This window comes from Protopterus annectens, chromosome 4.part0, assembly GCF_019279795.1.
Source record: "Protopterus annectens isolate FY-2018-M chromosome 4.part0, PAN1.0, whole genome shotgun sequence".
Classification (NCBI taxonomy): Eukaryota; Metazoa; Chordata; order Ceratodontiformes; family Protopteridae; genus Protopterus; species Protopterus annectens.
Window position 1 is genome coordinate 1463512701 of NC_056733.1, and position 23639 is coordinate 1463536339.

Sequence of the window (23639 nt, forward strand, 5' to 3'; positions counted from 1 at the left end):
CTTTAAATGAATAAAATATTGCAAAGGAAAAAAAAAATTACACAAAGTCAGTAGCAAAAAAATTCAAAGGAACTTAAATCAACTTCTATGACAAAAATTATACCAGCAATATCCAACTAAATAATAAAATGCAATAAAGTTGTTCTGACCATACAAGTTCTACCAGCCAGACAGAAGATGTAATTTCTTTACGTCAGTAGCTTCTGCTCACTATAGCTCGCAGTCACACCTCCTTTTAACAGTAACAATAAATAAAACTTTTCTTACCAGTCAACTCCACAACAAATCGCAAACCACGACAGGATTGCTTTGATATGCTTAGAATTTTACTCTCTGTAGTCTGTGTAAATTTATAGCTGTCTAGGCCCCTTGTGGTGGCTAGAGCTTGCCTGCCCAAAACCTATCCCTTTCTCACAACCAAAAGTGAAACTAAATGTAAAACAACAAAATATGAATCAAAGTAAAGCTTGTTAATAAGCAGTCTCTTCGTACCTACAAACAGTTAAAAATAGTGATAACAAATGCATTATAAATTCAAATAAAACTATTACCAGTCAACTCCACAACAAATCACAAACCAAGACAGCATTGTTTTGATATGCTGAATGGCTTTCAGTATGCATTTGTTGATTTACTTCCTAATATTAGCAAATGCTGACACTGTTAGAAAAGTATTACAAAAGTATAAGATTTGTTCTGAGGAGAAAGTTTCATCAATGAATTTGGAACTCATTGCCTAATATGCAATATCATAAACAATTAGTCTGGAGATCTTAGCAAAATTAATGCTGTAATGTTCACTTCTACTTGGTCAGTGGCAGTTTTATGATTGTTACAATAATGCTGCTTTTAATGAAGAAAAGGTATAAAACATGATGACTTTTGTAGTTCAAGGAGACAGGATACTGATACCATAGTCTCCCACGTGTCTTTCTGTGCAATAAAGGAGACAGTTCTTTGCTGAACTGTCTCAAGTGAAAGTTATTTCAAACTACTGTCCCACAAACTCAATGCACTTAGCTTAAACTAGAATGGTTTTAATTACTCACCAACATTTCGTCCAGTCTTGCTTGATGTTTCAAACATCTGAGCTTTAACCTCTGTTACAAGACAAGATAAAAATATAAAACTTCTCAGTTTGTGAAGTACAGGTCTTCATTATCTAGAAAAAATGAAGTCAAAAACTGACAAATACATTCAGACCAAACCTTGGTAACCTGCAACGTGTATGATAATTTTGAAACCATTCTGGCATGTAATGCTTCATATTTTGTACTCTGGACGTCTTAAAGTATGCAAGATTTTCTTCTTTCCAGTTTTCCATGTACCTGTAAACCCGAGTTGCCCATGTTTTGCCATCAACACTACTGTGTTAACCCACGCATAATTCTCAGCACTCCACAACCCATGAACTCTTCTCACAGAGCTTCCAGTCACAATATTGTTATTACTACAGTATTTGAGGTCCTTAAATAGGAATGCCAACAAACAGTATGGGACTGTGCTCTAAGGGCTCTGAAAAACACTTTATGCTTATATAGCTTAGGAAACAAGGAATACTGGTATTTTTTGTTTCTTCAATAACAGGATGCTACTTTTTTTTTGTTTTGTTTGGGGAAGCCCCACTTATTTTCTACATTTGTCTTTCTGGTCATATTGGCTTTATTTACACATAACAAAGTTACTGTTTGTCGTTTTTGCATTTAAGTTACCTGTAACACATTGCACTTGTTACCTGGCACTTGCTCACTAAAGCAATTATAAGTCAGCACTAAAAATTAAAAGCACTACACCCTCGCTCCCCATTGGCCCTTGTTTTCAATTATAAAGGAATTCCCAATATTATTCTAGCATGTCCAAAGGTCAGTTGTCAATCTCCTCTCCGGTCAAGCTGGTGAATATGGGAATCTTGAGGCAATGTTACAACTGCCTCATGTACACAGACAACCCTCTCCTCCTCCCAACAAATTCCAACACATGTGAGAGATGCAACCATATAGCCAAACTGGAGGCTAAGCTCTCTCAACTCAGTACTGGCATAACCAGTCAGGAGGAGAAGGAAACCACACTCACTACAATTCCAGTCTCACATAGACCTACCACGACAGCAAACCAAACACATAATCACACAAAAACATACTCGGAGGGCCTTAAATAAAGATCTGCCTAATCAGCAGAGACCTCCAAAGCAGACACCCAAGCAACCGCTACCCCAAAACAAAACACATGCAACACATATCTCACAAAGCCAGTGTGCCGAACAGTCACAGCCCTTAAGGCTAAACAACACACCTGATACACTTGTAATAGGGGACTCTATTGTCAGGCACACTGACGTCCCGCTCACCAGGCTGAACAAGGAGAAGGTCATGGTGAGCAGCCTGTCTGGCGCTAGGATCCTCCACATAACACAAGCACTCAGGTCACTCCAAGGCAAGTACAAATATGACTCAGTCATTGTCCATGCTGGTGTGAATGACCTGAGACGTACCCCCCTGGACTGCATGAAAAGAGACATAGAGGAGCTCTCTGAGCATGTAGCCCAGGCTGGTATGACAAGGGCCAATGGGGAGCGAGGGTGTAGTGCTTTTAATTTTTAGTGCTTACCCTCACCAAGAATGATGCCACAATATGAAGACAAGATGATCAATTTCAACAATTGGCTTAAGTATTGGTGTCATTCAAAGGGGATCCAATGCCTGTCAGCGTGGGATGATATGCACGACAAGCCACGATGCTTTGCTAGGGACGGCTTGCACCTGTCACCCCTGGGCTTTCGGATAGTGGCAAAGGCTCTTGCTACCCCCATAGTGCCTTTTTTAGGCAAGGCTCAAAAGACAAACCCACCTCCATAGGTATCACAAGGGATAAGAAACTAAGAGTAATGCTACTCAATGCTAGAAGTCTAAACCTCAAGATGCACGCACTCAAAACTCTCCTTAGCATGGAGAACATCGATATCTATGCAGTAACAGAAACCTGGTTCAGGACTCCCGAGAGCACCCCAGCACTACCAGGTTATACCTCATACCATGCTTTTCGGCCCAAAACTTGGACCGAACCACAAAAGGAGGGGGAGTATCGATATTCATCAAAGATACCCACACCTCCAGGTTGGTGGCAAAGCACGAAGCATCAGAGACTATCCATGTGCAACTAACAGTGGGTAAAACTGCCTTCCAGTTTATAGCCTGCTACAGACCACCCTCCCAAACCCAGGAACCCCACTCGGCCTTCCTGAGAACACTGGAAAATATGAAGGTCTCTCCGAACACCATTATATTGGGTGACTTCAACTACCCAAACATAGATTGGGAGCATTACTCTAGCTCCAACACCCTTGCCCAAAGGTTCCTAGAATTCATAAACTCAAATGCTATGGAACAACTTGTTACCACTCCCACAAGAGGGGAAAACATACTGGACCTGATCATCACCAACATGGGGACTCTATGCTCCAGACCAGAAGTGTATCCCTCACTGGTAAGATCAGACCATAAACTGATCTCACTGGATATTCACATCCCAACCTCACCCCCTGCCCAGAAAACCACAGTGAAAAACTTCTCTAAAGCAAATTTCACACTCCTCAAAACCGAGGTGGAATCCTTCAAAGTCCCCGGGCCTGTGGAAAATACGGCCCAGACCGCAGAATCCTTTATAAATGCATTCTATGAACACCTTCAGGAATGCATGGATCATGCAATCCCAAGTAAAACCAAGACCCAATCCTCCAAAGGCAGACGACCTGTCTGGTGGACCCCAGCCATAAACAAACTATACAATAGGAGGAGGAAGCTACTACATGATAGAGCAAAATCCCAAAAAGGGAAGGCATCTCTGATCAGTATTAGCAAAAAACTAAGGGCACTCATAAAATCGTCAAAGGCCAGCTTCGAGAGAAAATTGCACAGGACACTAAAGATAATCACAAGGCTTTCTTTAGTTATGTTAGGAACCTGGGTGGGAATTCACAGATATGCTCAGAATTAGTCCAAAATGACAAAAAAACACTGATCCCACAGACATTCCCAACATCCTAGCTGACAGGTTCAGCGCAAACTTCTCCACCCTCCCCACCAAAAGGGCAAATATCTATCCCAGCAGAGTGCTGCCCCCCTGACATCTCAGATGCTCAGGTGGGAGCCGCCCTCTCCAAAGCAAAAAACACAGCATCAATGGGACCAGACGGTGTCCCAGGCTGTGTCCTACATGAACTCCAAGAAGAGCTAAACCCAAACATAAAACTACTGTTCAATCTCAGCCTTACTACAGGATATGTACCCAAAGAGTGGCATACAGCAACAGTGGTCCCTCTCCACAAAGGTGGTGCCTCAACGGACCCTGGAAACTATCGCCCCATAAGCCTGACTAGCTTGGTCTGCAAAGCTATGGAAAGGATCATTATGGACCTCATAAATAAAGATATTGGGGACCTACAGACACTGGATCCTACCCAGTTTGGCTTTGTTAAGGGCAGATCCTGCCTCTTAAACCTGGTTGACTTCTTTGAAACAGTCACCAAGGCCATTGACGAAGGGAAGGTGGTCCACACAGCCTATCTGGACCTCGCAAAAGCCTTCGATACAATACCCCACTAGATAAGTTCACCAGCTTAAATATAAACCCCTATGTCACTAGATGGGTTGCAAACTGGCTCAAGGACAGAACCCACATGGTTAGAATTGCTGGAGCCATGTCAGACTCCAAACCAGTTACAAGTGGCGTCCCACAAGGCTCAGTCCTGGGACCTCTCTTGTTTGGTATATATTTCTCGGAGGTACAGGCCAACACGGAAGGACTGTGGCTGACCAAGTTCGCAGATGACTGCAAACTGGGTGCCATAATCGACTCTCCAGCCGACACAAGCATCCTCCAATAGGGCCTCATAGAAACAGACAACTGGTGCCAGAGCCATGGCCTCAAGCTAAATGCCAAAAAAAGTATAGTCATCCCCTTTGGCAAAAACAAAGTGCCCACAAATTACCACATAGGTGGTAATCCATTAAGTACAGAAGAAGTCATTGGGGACCTGGGGACCCAAGTTGATAGCAATCTCTCATTTGACAACCACGTGGCCAAAGTGGTTAGAAAAACATTTTATATAGCCCACCTAATCATGAAGGGATTCACATCTAGATTAGGGGAGGTCATCGTGCCTCTTTACTCATCCCTCATCAGGCCCATAATCGAGTACAATGCCCCTTTTGGGATGCACCTTACCAAACACCTGCAGCAACTGGAAAGACCCCAAAAGTACCTCACCAAGAGGATCAAAGGGCTCAAACAGATGCCATATGCTGCCCGGTTAAAGAAACTCCAGCTCTACTCAGTGGCATACCGACTGCTCAGAGGTGACCTGTGCCTGACGTATAAGGCCATGTCCAACCCAGAATTAAGGGACATGCTGCACCACAAAAAATCCAAATCCCATCGAGCTACACGCTCGAGAGACTTGAACCTCAGCACTGAAATAAATAGGACATGCTGGAGGGACAGATTCATAACCCAGAGGCTCCCTTCACTATGGAATAAAATCCCAGTCCAGGTTAGGCAGAGTCCCTCATTGACTCTCTTCAAGAGGAATCTTGATGAGTGGATGGGAGATCATAGGTTTACCCCGGGTATCACTTCTGTGTCACTGTTAGACAGAGGCACAGTATACTAACCTCGAAAAAGGGTATAGCAAAATTAATTTAAAATGGGTGGCGAAAGCCAAACATACTCTGGCTAGGCTTATAAATGCCCTAGGGCAGATAGCCTAGTATGAACCTATGAACCTATAAACAAATACATTAATAAAATATATCAATAGGTACAGATAATACATTAATAAAATATATCAATAGGTACAGATAGCACAAGAATCTCAGTCACTGGATCTGGAATAAAGGCAGGAGGACTAATGAAAACTGCATCTAAGATTATGTTGGAAAAATTAATTTTCCAGAAAGGGGAACTAATGCTAATAGAAGCTCATCTGGATGCATTATACCACAAATTAAATACTAGCTCCTTAATGACTAAAGCTCATCTCAATACACTATGAATACATGAAGTGATGTTGAGGTAGCTACTTCACAAGCATACTGAGAATAGGTTCTCCTGATAAAAAGATGCAGAAGCAAATACCGCTCTTGCAAAATGCTATCCAACAGTGCATAATAAAGACTGTTAAATTCTGTTGTAGTACCTATAACACACAAAAAAGATAAAGGCGGATAAAGTATTACAGTAAAAATGCTATTTGTCGATAACTTAAAAATGCATTTAAATTCAACAGCACTTAGTTTGCAATGCATAAATAAAACAGAGATGATTTTATGACAGACATTGATACAGACTATATTATCTTTATTTGAAATTCTATAGGACTAATTAACAATGTATGAAGCTGTGGTGTTTACTCATATTAACAGTTACAAAATATGATTTTCTGAAATAGAAAGTCTTTTGGTACTGCTGTTAGTTTATCTTACAAAGGATTATTTATTTATTTTGTTTTCTGGGTGAAAGAATTCTGTTTTATTTAGTATATTCACTGTCTTTTCAAAACTGTTGCTAGCATGATTATTAGCTTGAATAAAAGACTGCAAGAATGATATGAAATATAAAGGGTTAATTTAGAATAGTATAAAATGCTGAAAGATTAGGAAGTAGTACTTGTGCTGGCAAGCATATACAGCTTAATTAAATACTGGCATCCATGTAAAGGAGTACGTTATTGAAAAACAAAGTCTGTAAAAATAACTGCACAGATGGCAGCTGGAAGGACATCAACAAAGTAAAGAGATGTAACATCAAGCAAGATAAAGGTGGAACATCAAGTTTCAAATAGTGCTGTAACACCACGTTTCGGATAACCGAGTTTGCCTGGACCACCGAACTTGAAAAAGAATCCAGGACAAATCAAAAATCCAAGCAGCATACTGGTAGTATTTTTTCTTTCACAAATCAAATTAAAAGAACAAAAGATATTTAGGCAAGGCTCAAAAGACAAACCCACCTCCATAGGTATCACAAGGGATAAGAAACTAAGAGTAATGCTACTCAACGCCAGAAGTCTAAACCTCAAGATGCATGTACTCGAAACTCTCCTTAGCATGGAGAACATCGATATCTGTGCAGTAACAGAAACCTGGTTCAAGGCTCTCGAGAGCACCCCAGCACTACCAGGTTATACCTCATACCATGCTTTTCGGCCCCAAAACTTGGACCGAACCACAAAAGGAGGGGGAGTATCAATATTCGTCAAAGATACCCACACCTCCAGGTTGGTGGCATAGCATGAAGCATCAGAGACTATCCATGTGCAACAGTGGGTAAAACTGCCTTCCAGTTTATAGCCTGCTACCACCCTCCCAAACCCAGGAACCCCACTCGGCCTTCCTGAGAACACTGGAAAATATGAAGGTCTCTCCAAATACCATTATATTGGGTGACTTCAACTACCCAACCATAGACTGGGAGCATTACTCTAGCTCCAACACCCTAGCCCAAAGGTTCCTAGAATTTATAAACTCAAATGCTATGGAACAACTTGTTACCACTCCCACAAGAGGGGAAAACATACTGGACCTGATCATCACCAACATGGGGACTCTATGCTCCAGACCAGAAGTGTATCCCTCACTGGTAAGATCAGACCATAAACTAATCTCACTGGATATTCACATCCTGACCCCACCCTATGCCCAGAAAACCACAGTGAAAAACTTCTCTAAAGCAAATTTCACACTCCTCAAAACCGAGGTGGAATCCTTCAAAGCCCCCGGGCCTGTGGATAATACAGCCCAGACCGCAAAATCCTTTATAAACGTATTCTATGAACACCTTCAGGAATGCATGGATCATGCAATCCCAAATAAAACCAAGACCCAATCCTCCAAAGGCAGACGTCCTGTCTGGTGGACCCCAGCCATAAACAAACTATACAATAGAAGGAGGAAGCTACCACATGATAGAGCAAAATCCCAAAAAGGGAAGGCATCTCTGATCAGTATTAGCAAAAAACTACAGGCACTCATAAAATCGTCTAAGGCCAGCTTCGAGAGAAAAATTGCACAGGACACTAAGGATAATCACAAGGCTTTCTTTAGTTATGTTAGGAACATGGGTGGGAATTCCCAGATATGCTCAGAATTAGTCCAAAATGACAAGAAATACACCGAACCCACAGACATTGCCAAAATCCTAGCTGACAGGTTCAGCGCAAACTTCTCCCCCCCTCCCCACCAAAAGGGCTAATATCTATCCCAGCAGAGTGCTGCCCCCCTGACATCTCAGATGCTCAGGTAAGAGCTGCCCACTCCAAAGCAAGAAACACAGCATCAATAGGACCAGATGGTGTCCCGGGCTGCGTCCTACATGAACTCCAAGAAGAGCTAAACCCAAACCTAAAACTACTGTTCAATCTCAGCCTTACTACAGGATATGTACCCAAAGAGTGGCGTACAGCAACGGTGGTCCCTCTCCACAAAGGTGGTGCCTCAACGGATCCTGGAAACTATCGCCCCATAAGTCTCACTAGCTTGGTCTGCAAAGCTATGGAAAGGATCATCATGGACCTCATAAATAAAGATATTGGGGACCTACAGACACTGGATCCTACCCAGTTTGGCTTTGTTAAGGGCAGATCCTGCCTCTTAAACCTGGTCGATTTCTTTGAAACAGTCACCAAGGCCACTGACAAGGGGAAGGTGGTCCACACAGCCTTCCTGGACCTCGCAAAAGCCTTCGATACAATACCCCACTTGGGCATTATAGATATGCTCACCAGCTTAAATATAAACCCCTATGTCACTAGATGGGTTGCAAACTGGCTCAAGGACAGAACCCACATGGTTAGAATAGCTGGAGCCATGTCAGACTCCAAACCAGTTACAAGTGGCGTCCCACAAGGCTCAGTCCTGGGACCTCTCTTGTTCGGTATATATTTCTCGGAGGTACAGGCCAACATGGAAGGACTGTGGCTGACCAAGTTCGCAGATGACTGCAAACTGGGCAATATAATAGACTCTCCAGCCGACACAAGCATCCTACAAAAGGGCCTCATAGAAACGGACAACTGGTGCCAGAGCCATGGCCTCAAGCTAAACGCCAAAAAGTGTATAGTCATCCCCTTTGGCAAAAACAAATTGCCCACAAATTACCACATGGGTGGCAATCCATTAAGTACAGAAGAAGTAATTAGGGACCTGGGGACCCAAGTTGATAGCAATCTCTCATTTGACAACCACGTGGCCAAAGTGGTTAGAAAAACATTTTATATAGCCCACCTAATCATGAAGGGATTCACATCTAGATCAGGGGAGGTCATCGTGCCTCTCTACTCATCCCTCATCAGGCCCATAATTGAGTACAATGCCCCTTTTGGGAAGTACCTTACCAGACACTTGCAGCAACTGGAAAGACCCCAAAAGTACTCACCAAGAGGATCAAGGGGCTCAAACAGATGCCGTATGCTGCCCGGTTAAAGAAACTCCAGCTCTACTCAGTGGCATACCGCCTGCTCAGAGGCAATCTGTGCCTGACGTATAAAGCCATGTCCAACCCGGAATTAATGGACATGCTGCACCTCAGAAAATCCAAATCCCATCAAGCTACGCGCTCGGGGGACTTGAACCTCAGCACTGAAATAAATAGGACATGCTGGAGGGACAGATTCATAACCCAGAGACTCCCTTCACTCTGGAATAAAATCCCAGTCCAGGTTAGGCAGAGTCCCTCATTGACTCTCTTCAAGAGGAATCTTGATGAGTGGATGGGAGATCGTAGGTTTACCCCGGGTATCACTTCTGTGTCACTGTTAGACAGAGGCACAGTATACTAACCTCGAAAAAGGGCACAGCAAAATTAATTTAAAATGGGTGGCAAAAGCCATACACTCTGGCTAGGCTTATAAATGCCCTAGGGCAGATAGCCTAGTATGAACCTATGAACCTAAAAGTGTTATACAAAAGAAGATTGTAATGCATCAGAATGAGAAAAAAATATCAGACTTTTGGTATAAATATGAGTATGTATAAATAAGCTTTGGGAATTTGCCATAGAGAGCTGACAGCATCTGTACTGCATGCTTGTGGATCCAAAAGAAAATGCAACAGTAAAGTCGTACTAACTGAAGCAGTTTGTCTCATTGTATTTATAGTACTTAGTACAATACAGTATTGAAGTAGTTGGTCATACCAAGAGTTAATATACTGTGGCATGATTGCATGCAAATGTAAGTAACAGCAAGAAACCAACAGAAGACATGCGTATATAATTTTTCAATGGCGAGCCACAGTTGACAGACTGAATGGTTTCTCCTTGTGACAACTACAGCTTCTTTTTCATTTTATTCAGTTAGTACGTCCAGTTGCAGTGCAAAGATTTGCCTCCTTCCTATGCACAGTATCCAGTAGCAGAACAGTGCATCTCTGCAAGTTCCACAGGTCCTGTACATTTACACAGCTGAATCTGCCAGCTGTGTTTGACCACCTTTTGGGAAAAATCAATGAGGGACTTTCCACGCTTTCTTGACGGAAGACTTGGCCACTTCCACACAGAAACTGGTAATTCTCTTTTTGTTTCTCATTCTACAGCATGGATGCCAAAAAACAGAAAAGTATAAAATGTAAAACTACCTTTCAGGTAGACAGTAATGCAGTCCAGCACCTGTATGGTCAGGATTTAAAGACTGGTATAAACAAAACTGTAGCACATGCAGTACTTTTATTAGGTAATGTTGATGTCAATACTTTGTATAAATGGATTTTTACCTATGACTGGTACAGGTCTAATGTCAAAACTTATAAGTACAGACCAGGATGTGTGTTTTGTGACAGTGATGATAAATCTATTTGTCTAGTGTGCCACAAAAACGTTGTTACACATGTTACCATCCAGGGATAAGTCCCCTGACATACAGCCCTTATCTTCTCCTCTGTATCCTGATCCAAATACACTTCTAGGTTCTCCTGTATGTACTGTTGAAACCCTTTTAAAAGATATTACGGACTTCAAAGATAAGCTCTTGCAAGATCCAGACACTGATTTGGTAACACCTTTTGTTACTTATTGTTCAGAATGGAGTTCAGCTTTATCACCAGACCCTAAACAAAAGTTAAATGAACAGTTTAAAACCATTCAAAGGGATAGTCAGACAGAGTGGAATAATCTCCATCAATCTACGGCAACTTTGTTATCACAATGTTTGGGTAGCCTACAGGGTCAGTTACAAGCACATGAACGTAAACATAACACTCTCCAAGATTGGGATGTGAGGTTTACATTGCTTACACAGGAATTACAGGCAGAGCAGGACAAAACTGCACATTATGACACAATACAACTTGAACTCCAACAGTGCAAACAGCAGCTACAGATACTGCAGAGAGAGGTAGAGGAAGGGCAAGCTAAGGATCACAAGTATAAACAGATGCAGTATGATCTAGACAGACACACAGAACAGCTCAAGACACTAGATGAAGAACTAAAGGTCTTATGAGACCGTCTTAAAGAACTGGAAGCTGCAGCAGGGGAAAATGTCAGGCAGCCCATAGACATTATAGGGGCAGCAACACCAGCTGATTTGCATCAACAATCAAGAGTGTTACAGACCCTCCACAAATGGAATGATAAAAAAGGTATATTTTACAACATGTTAACTTTTGAAGAATGGGTTAATTACACGGCAGGTGCAGATGCATGGAATGACAACCATTAACTACTCGGTTGTTAGATCACTTCAATATTGTCATTTCAGACAAAATGCTCGAACAGGCATATCACTTTCAGTTGGTGTATCAGGTCGTTTTTAATAAATCTGATGAGGATATGAAAGATCAAGACACTCAAAAACAGTTTATTCTCTGCGTCTTAGAGCAAGTGAAGGGGGTTGCAGGTGACATTAAGTGCATCTATCAGGAAATTTCAAAGGATTTCCATGATTTAGTGCAAAAATTAGAGGCAAAATAATGTGCGATGATGGCGGTCTTTTTTCTCACCATGTCTTCGCAGTAGATGAAGACATGGAATCTTTTGAAATCATAGAAGTTCATTCAAATGGGCGAGGTAGAAGCCATTGGATAGACCAAGGACAACGGCTATAGCAGAGAGTGGCATCCGCACCTCTGGCTCCAAAGGGCGCCAAGGAACAAGGGGAAGAAAAAAAGGTTTTACAGTGTTTTTGTTGTAAGCAAACTGGTCATTTTAAAAAGGATTGTCCATATTACAGGAAATGGAGGGAAGCTCAGGAAAGAAAGGGTAAGTTTATTAAGCAAGTTACAGATGAAAACATGGGAAAGCAACAAGTAAAGGTGCAAAGGCCCTATAACCAGGGAAATGATAATTATAAGGTAAAACAAATGACACCACAGGAGGATACATGTCCAGTAGATTGTCAGGAAGATTTTCAGGTCCAAACACCTGTTAATCCAGAATATGCAGAAGGTTTAAAAGCAGAAGTTACAAAGTTTAAGTACGTAGATGACAGTGAAGGGGATGACAATGAGGGTGAGGAGGAGCAAGTAGTACAGTTACAGTTAAGTGCAGTTGAAAAAGCATCAGATACAGATGACTGGGAAAATATACAATAGGGGTGTGCCACTCCTACCCAAGAAGTTTCTTTCCTGACATCTTTTACGAAGGGGCGGGATGGAAGGCCCCTAATTGATATTTGGGTAGAGGGGACCCTATGGGAAAATGTATTATTGGATATGGGAGCAGCTGTTTGTTACTAGCTGACCACTCCCACCAGATCCTAAAAAAAGAACATGCATTTCAGGATTTAATGTCACTGGTTGCATAGCAGTGTGTAGTAAAAATGTGTCCATACAGTTAACACAAAATGAAGCAGGCATACAGGCATCTTTTTAGATGCACCCTTCATGTGCATCGACCATTATAGGTATGGATATTATGAACAAAATTGTTTTGGTCATAGATGTACCAAATGGCATAATATGGAAGGGTGCAGAAGGATCTTCATGCTGAGCCATACAAATAGACAAGACACGGAAAAAAACGCGAGGGGTGGTAGACGCAGATGTGCAGGATGCATGGCAGTCCTTACAGGCACAATTTCCACTTATGTGGTCACAAGGACCGAGATTGTGGAAAACTAGAAATTCCAGTAGGGATAGGAAATGAACAGGATTTTATACCAACTTTCCAAAAGCAATACCCAATACAAAAAGAAGCAGAAGACATGCAAAAGTGCATAGCAGATTGGGAAAGGGCAGGTATAATAGTAAAAGGTGAAAGTCCAACAAACTCACCCATCTGGCCAGTTAAGGAAAAAAGATGGTAGTTACAGGTTAGTCATAGATTTGAGAAAAGTAAATCAATATACTACCCCTAGGGAACATGTAATCCCAGGAGTTCCTGAATTAGCAGCTAATATAAAACCACAAAGCCAGTGGTTCACAGTCATTGATTTGGCAAATGGATTTTTTGCCGTACCACTGAGAAAAAAGAATTGGCCCAAATCTGCCTTTACCTTTAACAATCAGCAGTATCTTATGACATGGTTACCACAAGGGTTTCAAAATAGTCTGGTAATTTTCCACCAAACAGTACGCAAAATTCTAAGTGGGTTAAAAGAAGATGGATCAGTGCTTCATTACACAGATGACATACTGGTACAGTCAGAAACAGTAGAGCAGCATTTACAAAATTAAGTCTTCAAAACACTGCAGGAAGCATGATTCAAGGTAAAAAGTGAAAAAACACAGTTTCTTTCACAAGAAGTCAAATTTTTAGGGACCATTATCAAGCCCACGGGGAGATCCTAGTGTGCACTGAAGAGTACAAGGTATCCTACAGATGGAAAAGCCCATGACCATTTTAGATTTACATAAATTCATGGGTATTATGAATTACAACAGAGAATTCATTGAAGATTATGTGCAGACAGCAGGACCTTTGTACAACATGCTGTCCATGCAAAAAATAATGGCACTCTGGAATGGGGTGTAGTAGAACAACAGTCTTTTGCAGCTATAAAAGAGAAGTTGGCAAGGGCTAAAGAATTAATAGCACCAACCTCAATGTTACCATTTGTTTTACAAGCGGCAGCAGGAAAAAGCACCCTATCAGTGGTATTATTACAAGAATGGCCACACGGGGGTGGGGGTGGGGGGTGGGGTAGGAGATCACAAAAGACTCTGAGACCAGTTACCTTTTGTAGCTGGAAAATGACTCCGGTAGAAAAGGGACATCACCCCTGTATTCAGCAATTATTGGCTATATATTGGGGAATCAAACAGACAGAGTACCTAACAATCTTTTCATCCATAATAGTGCAGACACCGCATCATGCAGTGTAAGTACTAGTTGACATTTTCAAAATGAACAAGATTACTGATGGTATCGGTCAAGCAGTATCTGCTAGGTGGATGACTACTTTCAGTACAAAAAAGATAACCATTCAAGCAGAAGAAAAATACTATTCGTCCAACTTGCTGGGATATGAGGGAAAGCAGCATAACTGCAATGACAATCTGATAAAGCCAGGAAAATCACCCATATCACCAGACTACAATCATTTTCTGCCCTCTGTCTTTGTGGACTGAGCCAGGTACTGGGAAAATGGACGGTATGTGACGGGATTTGCTGTACTACCAGAAAAAGAAAGTTTGGGAGTTCCAGAGTTGGTACAGCTCCCGGGTCACATGTCAGCTCAAAGGGCTGAATTACAAGCAGTACTGTACATGCTACAGCATTACAATCCTGTCAATATCTACACTGACAGTGCATATGTGGTAAATTAATTACGTTTACACATGCCAGTTTAGGGCTTGTAGAGATTTTGTAGAGAGTACAGGAAAACCACTTAAACATGCAGAAGTTTTGCAAAATATATGGAAACTCATACGGCAAAAAATGTACAAGGGCAATTCAGTATTTTAAAGGTAAAAGCCAACCAAAAACATCTTCAAAAGTGTTCAAATTAAATGCAAAAGCAGGTGTCTTAGCCAAAAAGTCAGCGAAGACAGGATGGCAGTTGTATCCTGATTTAAAATCAGCTGAAGCAATACAGCACATTAGTGTAGTAAATAAGGACAGGGATATCACTGAGTTAGTGTAGTAAATAAGGACAGGGATATCACTGAGTTAGTGCACTAAATAAGGACAGGGATATCACTGAGTTAGTGTAGTAAATAAGGACAGGGATATCACTGAGTTAGTGCACTAAATAAGGACAGGGATATCACTGAGTTAGTGCAGTAAATAAGGACAGGGATATCACTGAGTTAGTGAAGTAAATAAGGACAGGGATATTACTGAGTTAGTGCAGTAAATAAGGACAGGGATATCACTGAGTTAGTGCAGTAAATAAGGACAGGGATATCACTGAGTTAGTGTAGTAAATAAGGACAGGGATATCACTGAGTTAGTGCAGTAAATAAGGACAGGGATATCACTGAGTTAGTGCAATAAATAAGGACAGGGATATCACTGAGTTAGTGTAGTAAATAACGACAGGGATATCACTGAGGATTTAGTCTGAATTCAAAGGCAACAAGGTTTAGAAGAGGAGACTAGTCAATGTATGATTGAAGAGGTCCCACCTAGTGAATTCTGGGTTTATCTCACTACAAAAGGGTTAAAATTACCTTATGTGCCATATCAACTAGCAAAACAGTTAGTAAAATACAATCAAGTGCTAGGACATGTAGGTAGTAAAAAGTTGTGGCCAGTGGTCAAAGAAAAGTATTGGAATCCAACTTTAAAAAAGCTGTGTAGGATAGTTTCAAATGAGTGCTTAATCTGTTTACAGGTTAATGCCAAAAGTAAGAAGCCTCAGTTACACAGGGTCATGCCAGAAGATGGACCATGGTATGCAGTTCAAATAGACTATGCAGGACCATTACCACCAGCAAAAGGAGGGTATTGCTAGTAGTTAGTAGTGGTAGATGTATTTTCAAATTGGGCAAAAGCAATTCCTACCAAAAAGACAACTGCTAAAGCAACTGCAGAAGCCTTATGGAAAAACATTTTTTTGCCATTGGGGATGGCCATGGGTTATAGAGTCTGATAACAGGCCACAATTTGTCAATCAGCTAATCAAACAAATGTGTAATTTGTTAGGAATACAACAAAGATTTCATGTACCCTACCATCCACAGTCCAATGGAATAGTTGAGAGAATGAACAGAACCATTAAAGAAAGACTAAAAAAGGCATGTTTGGAAAAGGGACGGGATTGGGTGCAACATTTGCCAGGAATTCTGTTAGGGGTAAGAGCTACCCCAAACAGCAAGACAAGGATTTCACCATTTGAAATCACGACAGGCAGGAAAATGCCCACACAACTACCTTTTGATCCAGAGATTGGACATAACAGATTTTCTTAGAGGTAGCACAACATCAAAAATGGTAAAAAGACATCACAGAGCAGTGTGATTGCTTGGCAAGGGAGAAAGCGTTTCATTTATGGAAAAAGGTCCCCATAATGCCACAGGAACAACACCTTCCCTCTGGAACAAAGGTATTAATTAAAACGTTTCAGGTGGACGGTCCATGGGACAGCAATTGGCGAAGACCTTTTGAAGTAACAGAACAAATAGGGTCTTTGGTCTATAAGGTCAAACAAAGCAAGAAAAACAAGACATTGCTAGTTCACAGGGATCAAATGAGATCCATTGTTTGTAGTGATCAGCAGTAAAATGTATCGCCTTTAAAAGGAGGGGGACCAGATGCTCAAAGTTTATGTTTCTGTTTTTCAGAAACAACATACAAGACTGAATGTCAAGCATTGTGCAAAGTTTGTTGAAATTACTCCCACAAAAGGTTGTTAGGACAAACAAGTTTTAATAAACATGAAAAACGTGACTGTTTTTGTAAGTATTGTGCTCAGTGGAATCATTTTGGTAGAATGCCAAAAACAGGGAATCAAGGTGGTTTATTACAACATTTCACAAATAACACTAAGTTGGGAAAATGCTACACAAAATAGAACACAAGACAATTTCAGTTGTAAAATGCAAACAAAGTGCATCTTTGGAAGCATAACATTTAACAATAATATAATGGCATGGTTAGCTAAACAAGGACAGGCATACATAAAAGTAGAAGAGGAGTCAAAGACTGACAAACATTTCAGTAAACAGCTCAGTCTCTATTAGATGTCGCACATTAACCCCTGAAGATGTAACAATTCAGACAAGGGAAGACATCATACAAAAAATGACACAATGTGTTGATAACACAAAAATAAATTTGACGGGAAGAAACAGATATGATTTCTACCAATATTCTGTTTATTTGTATAAACAAAACATTAATACAAGGAAAAGGACCATGGGTCAGAATACTTGCCATTCTGGGTAATAAGCCAGTACTTCATACAGATCAAGTGGTAAAAATACCATCCACTTGGCACCATGATAGAATAGCAATACCAAAAAACGAAATTGCATTTCAGCATCACATTTCCAAGTTTTAAACAAACGGAATGCAGATTTAACAGAGCCTGGTATAACACACTTTTAGGGGGAAATGGAGCAGGAGTAGGAACTCTAAATGCTGTGGATACTGAAATGTTGCAAAATATACCGAAATTACTAGGACAAGACATATCACAAATAAAGAAGTTATGTCTTACCATAACGTTCCATCTGTGTTGTTGATCTTCCCTTAATTACTGATGGGTTTGGTTCTGAGCCCCTCGGAACCATGGCAGCCTAATACCAAGCTCGCGTACACCAAAAACTCTCGAGCTAAGCTGCTAACCACAATGCCCTTCACCCTGTTACCTCAGATCGAGTCTGCCTAAGACATACAACAATAAAGCAGAGCCCATTTCTGCGCAAAAAACCCTGAAAACACCACAAGGACCCATGAGATCCACCAGTAGCCTTTGGTGGGGAACGGAGGGTGGGGTGTGATGTGATGAATGGATGAAGATCAACATCACAGATGGAACGCTATGGTAGACATAACTTCTTCATCTGATGTTAATCTTCTTTCCATTCATCACTGATGGGACAGAATCCCAAGCTACCTGAGAAACCTGGGTGGCCCTTTTGGAAGAACATTCCTGAGCACCATTGAGCCGAAGGCCGCTCTTCCCCTGGAGACCATATCCAACTTGTAATGTTTGATGAAAGTGTGTGGTTTAGCCCAAATGGCTGCTGCGCAAATGTCGTCCATAGACGTTCTGGAGTGAAAAGCTACAGAGGTTGCTATAGCTGTAGTTGAATGGGTTTTGATATTGTGAGGTTTAAGCTCATTTGTACGTGAATATGAAAAGGAAATACAATCTCTGAGCCACTTTGATAAAGTGACGTTTGACAAAGCATATCCCATTCTTGGACAAGAGAAGGAAATGAAAAGTCGGTCTGTCTTGCAAATAGATTTAGTCCTGTCTAGGTAAAAATGTAGTTGCCTATGCACGTCCAAGGAGTGTAGGCAGTACTCTCCTTTATTGGAATAGTTCGGGAAAAACACTGGGAGCTTGATGGATTGGTTCACAGAGAAATCAGACCACTTTGGGGAGAAAAGATGGATTAGCACGTAGCGATACTCTGTCTTTATGAAACATTAAGTATGGTCTCTTGATGCATAAGGCCTGCAATTCTGAGATCCGTCTAGCTGAAGTGACAACTACCAAAGAGAGAGATTTCCATGAGAGGAATTTGAGATCACATTTTGCAGCAGGCTCAAGAGGGGGTTGAGAGAGAGACTACAGTACTAGGGAGAGACTCCATGCCTCTAAGGGACGCCTAATTGGAGGTCTGCTCTGAAACACTCCTTTGAGAAAGGTTTTGCAAAGGCGAATGGACATAATAGTGTGTCCTTTAATTCGTTATGGAAATTGGAAATAGCTGCTAAATGGACTAGTATGGTAGAAGCTGACGCTTCATTTCAAAGAACTCAGATACGCATTGAAAGATAACAGAGACTGGAGCTGAGAAGGGATCTAGCATCCGTTCTTTAGACTACAGAGAAAACCTTTTCCATTTATCTCTGTAAAGTTTTCTGGTGGATGGCTTACGGGAGGCCAGAATGATATCGTGAACAGGTGAGGAAAGGGCTTCTTGCCCGGAGACTAACGGAAGTGGAGAAACCAAGCAGTCAGCTTGAGAAAGGACAGATTCAGAAGAGTCAACCTTGGGGGTGAGAAATTAAGTCTGGATGAGTGTCCAAAGTAGGGAGGTGAAGAGGTCGCAGCAAGGCTGGCCCCATCGGCTGAAAATTTCTGCCGTCACTTTGGGATTGAGAGACCACTTGTGTGGAAGAAGAATGCACCTGCTGAGCCTGTACGCAATCACACTGGAACTCCCCGGGATGTGGGTTGCTATAAGAAAGCGGTCAGAAGCTAGCACCCAGTGCCAAATTCTCATGTCCTCTCAACACAGGGGGTAGGATTTGGTTCCTCCTTGTTTGTTGATGTACCAGACTACTGACATATTGTCTGACTGAATCGCAATGTTTCCAGGGGGAAGAAGTGGATGTGATGCCTGCAACGCTAACAGCACCGCTCTTAACTCCAGAATATTTATATGCAGGTTGGCCTCTAAGCTCGACCACGTGTCTTGGACTATCTCTCCCCGAAAATGGCCCCTCCACCCTATCAGGGAAGCATCCGTGGTCACAGTGGCGTTGGGTTGAGGGGTCTGAAAAGGGCGACACCAAAGTTCTGCATCTGGCCTCATCCACCAAAGGAGATCTTGCTTGCAAGAGTTAGTTATGAGCGCTTGTGAGTTTAGGGTGTGAAGATTTGCCAGCCACTGGAACAATTGGAGCCATCGTAACAGTCTCATGTGTAACCTTGCCAGGGGAACTATCGGAATGGCTGCAGCCCTGGACTCTAGAGCCTGGAGAACTTCCCTTGCTGACACCTTTCTTTGACAGAGTATCACACGTACTTGCAATCTTAATCTTTGAAGCCTGTGAGCTGGTATGAGATACCAGGCAGGTTCGAGTATCAAAGACTTCCCCATATAAATTCCAGCTGTTGGGTAGGTACTACGTTAGATTTCTCCCAATGTACAGTGATGCCTAGGGACTCAACTAGTGAAAGTGTGTACTGGAAGGCCATAGTCAAAAGATGCTTGGTGGGGCAGAAAGGAGCCAATCGTCTGAATATGGAAAAAACTGGAATCCTTGAAGTCTCAGATAAGCTGTCACCACTGCTAGACATTTCCTGAACACTCGGGGGGCAGTCGAGAGACCAAATGGGAGGGCTCGGAACTGGTAATGACTGGCTCCTAGCCGGAAGCGAAGGAGACTCCTGGAGTGTTTGTCCATTTTGATGTGGTAATACACATCCTGGAGGTCTATCGAGCACATCGAAGCATCCTCCCTTAGAAATGGGAGAATGGATTGAATAACGACCATGCGGAACTTGGTTTGTACAACTGATTTGTTTAAATGGCTGAGATCCAGAATGGGTCTCCAGTCCACGGTCTTTTTTGGCATTAAAAAGAATCTCGAGTAAAAACCGGATCCGCAGTGGTCTGGAGGGACTGGTTGGATGACTTTTTTTTGACACAGCTTTCTTATCTCGGAAGCTGCTTCTTCCCTTTGATTTGGTGGAACATCGGGAAGGTTTTTTTGTAGGTTTTGGACGGCAGGATAAAGGGATACAGTAGCCTCTGGAGATTATTCTCTGCACCCATCAACCAATTGAAATACAGCGACAGGCAGTTTGCTGCAGAGAAAAATGAGCCCCGACTGCTTCCAGATTAAAGCAATTGGACAACGCTTTAGGAACGTTGATAAGACTGCCCAGAGAAGGAATAGTACAGTTTTGTACCTACCATAAATGTAGATGTTTGAGTGTATTCACTGCTGCAGTCATTACACTTGGGTTTTCCTGCCATCAGGCGCTCCCGCAGTCGGCCAGAGTTCCAAAGTCTTAGTCAGGCTTCAGTTGCTGTCGCTTCTTCCCTGACGTCAGTGCGCCAGGGGTATACAAGATGCAACCAACGCCATTTTCTTCAGTTTTTCTTGCCCCAGATGTCAGGTGCCCCCAGATAGATAGGCAATACATATTGCTAATAATACATATATAAATAGTAAAACCAAAACCTTCAGTTACCAGCAAATACACCACATAGGTAGTATAGGGTAGAAAGGTATAGATAAGTCCCAGCTAAGAAAGAGGGGATAGAGGGAGGGTAACCTGGACTGCAGCAGTGAATACACTCGAACATCTACATTTATGGTAGGTACAAAACTGTACTATGTTCATCGTGTTTCACTGCTGCAGTCATTACACTTGGGTTGAATCCCAAAGCTGAGGTAGGCTGGCTGGTTCTACAGAGGATTTGGGGTGGCTATGAGGCCCTGCAGCACTGCAGTGGCAAAGCCAGCTCTGGATTTAGAATAAAGAGGCAAGTGATAATGTTTGGTAAAGGTGTGCACTGAACTCCAAGTTGCAGCTTCCAGGATATCTTTGGTAGGTACTCCTCTAAGGTAGGCAGTTGAAGTGGCTGTTGCCCTGGTGGAATGTGGCCTAATGTTGCTAGGTACAGTTTTCCCATGCTGTGTGTAGCAGAAACAGTGTCCTATCCACTTTGAAATGGCCTGCTTTGAAATAGCCTTTCCCTGTGATCCTGCAGCATATGCTACAAACAATTGCTCAGTTTTCCTGAAAGCTTTTGTTTTGTCCAAGTAGAAATGTAGCTGTCTGTGTATGTCCAATGAATGCAGAAGTCTCTCCCCTTTATTCTGGGGATTTGGATAAAAAGTTGGCAAGTGAATAGTTTGGTTAAGAGCCACACTGGAGACCACCTTTGTCATAAATGAAGGGTTTGTTCTTAAAAAAAAACCTGTCTTGGTGAAAAATGATGAAAGGCTCCATTGCCATTAGTGCCTATAACTCTGACACTCTTCATGCTGAGGTTATTGCCAGAAGCAGAGCAGTTTTCCATGACGCATTTTAATTCTGCTGAACTGGCTGGCTCAAAAGGAGTTAAAGTTAGCTTTTCCAAGACAAAATTGAATTGAGGTCCCAAGTTGGTGTTGGTGCTCTCCGGGGCGGTCTTATGTTTTTAGCCCCTCTGAGATACTGTTTTAGCAATGGATGAGAGAAAATAGGAGGATCTGTGCTGTAATGAGCCGAGATGGCAGAGGCGTGGATCTTAATGGATGAAAAGGATAGGCCTTTGTCCAGCATCTCAGTTAAGTATTTGGGACAGGAGGGTCAAAGCTTTGAGCCTGGTTCCAGGCACAGAATCTCTTCCACTTTTCTGAATAGGATTGCCTGGTGCTAGGCCTCCTGGCCTCCAAAATGACATCCATAACAGCTTTAGAGAGAGGTGTTGTTTGCTTGACTAAGGAATCTGCCATGCAGCCAGGTTTAAGGTTTTGAGGTGGCTGTGCACGATCTGATTGTTTTGTTGAGTCAGAAGATGCGGAATTTGAGGTAAAATCCAAGGTGGGCCTTGAGCTAAGTTCTTTAAGATTGGGTACCAGTGCTGGCGTGGCCAGTCTGGGGCAATCAGGATCATTTTGGCTTTTCTTGTCTGGCTTTTACGAGTACCTTTGAAAGGAGAGTCAGTGGTGGGAAGGCATAAACTTTTCCAGCTGAACGAGAGAGCATCCACTTTCCATGCTTGTGTGTGGTAAGTCCTTGTGCAGAAATTCTGTAGTTGGCAATTCATTGGGGAGGCAAAAAGATCTATGTCTGGGCTCCCCCCCCCCCATTTTTGTGTTATCATGCTGAATACTTGTGGATTTAATTTCCACTCGTGAGGATCCATGATGTTTCTGCTTAAGTCTGCCAGAGTATTTTTCTTTCCTGGCAGGAATTGTGCTAGCAGATGAACTTGATAGGTTAGAGCTGTGTTCCACAAGGTCATGGCTTGTCTGCAGAGGGGATAAGAATGAGTGCCCCCTTGCTTATGTACCACATAACTGTGGTGTTGTCTGTCTTTATAATAGTTGTCCTGGATGCAGAAGGTCCTTGAAAGCTGTTAGGGCATTTTGTACAGCTAGCATCTCTTTTTGATTGATGTGACGATGCATTTGTCTGCGGCCCACTTGCCCTAAATGCATTTTCCTGCCATGTGTGCTCCCCAGGCGTAATCCAAAGTATCTGTTGTTAGTGTCTGCCTGGCTGTGGGTAGAGTGAAAGGCTGATCCTTGTTGAGGTGACATGCCTGTGCCCACCATCGAAACTCCTGTTGTAGGCAGAGAATAAGTGGTATTACTGCTTCCAAACTGTGACAGTGTTGAGTCCAAACACTTTTTAGGTACCATTGTAATTTCCTCATATGCAGTCTGGCATATGGTAGTAGTAGTATGCAGGATGCCATGAACCCCAAGGCCTGCAGAATTTTTCTTGCAGGGAGTTGGGTTTTTGTTGCCATCAACTGAAAGTACTGAGTCAGTTGTCTTTGCTTGTCTGGCATGAGATAAGCCATCTGGGCCGTTGTATTTAAGCTGGCACCCAGGAATATTATCTCTTGTGAGGGCACTAGTTTTGACTTCTTTTCGTTTACTGTGTACCCTAGGCAAATTAGCAATCTTTTTACAAACGCCAGATGCTTTAGAAGAATGTCCTTGCTCTCTGCTTGAATAAGGCAGTCATCCAGGTATGGTTATATTTGAATTCCTTTTTGTCTGCAAAATGCAATTACTGGTGCCAAGCATTTTGTGAAGACCCTGGGCGCAGTAGATAAGCCAAAGGGCAGTGTAGA

General features: G+C 42.2%; 1 protein-coding gene across 1 annotated transcript in view; it reads right to left on the reverse strand.

Moving 5' to 3' along the window:
* RAB24 (RAB24, member RAS oncogene family) overlaps positions 1-23639 on the reverse strand; it is a 1334059-nt gene that overhangs the window by 502756 nt on the left and 807664 nt on the right. Inside the window, exon 7 of the mRNA XM_044069307.1 lies at positions 1050-1100. Coding sequence (XP_043925242.1) covers positions 1050-1100 — 51 coding nt within the window. The remainder of the gene's footprint in view (positions 1-1049; positions 1101-23639) is intronic.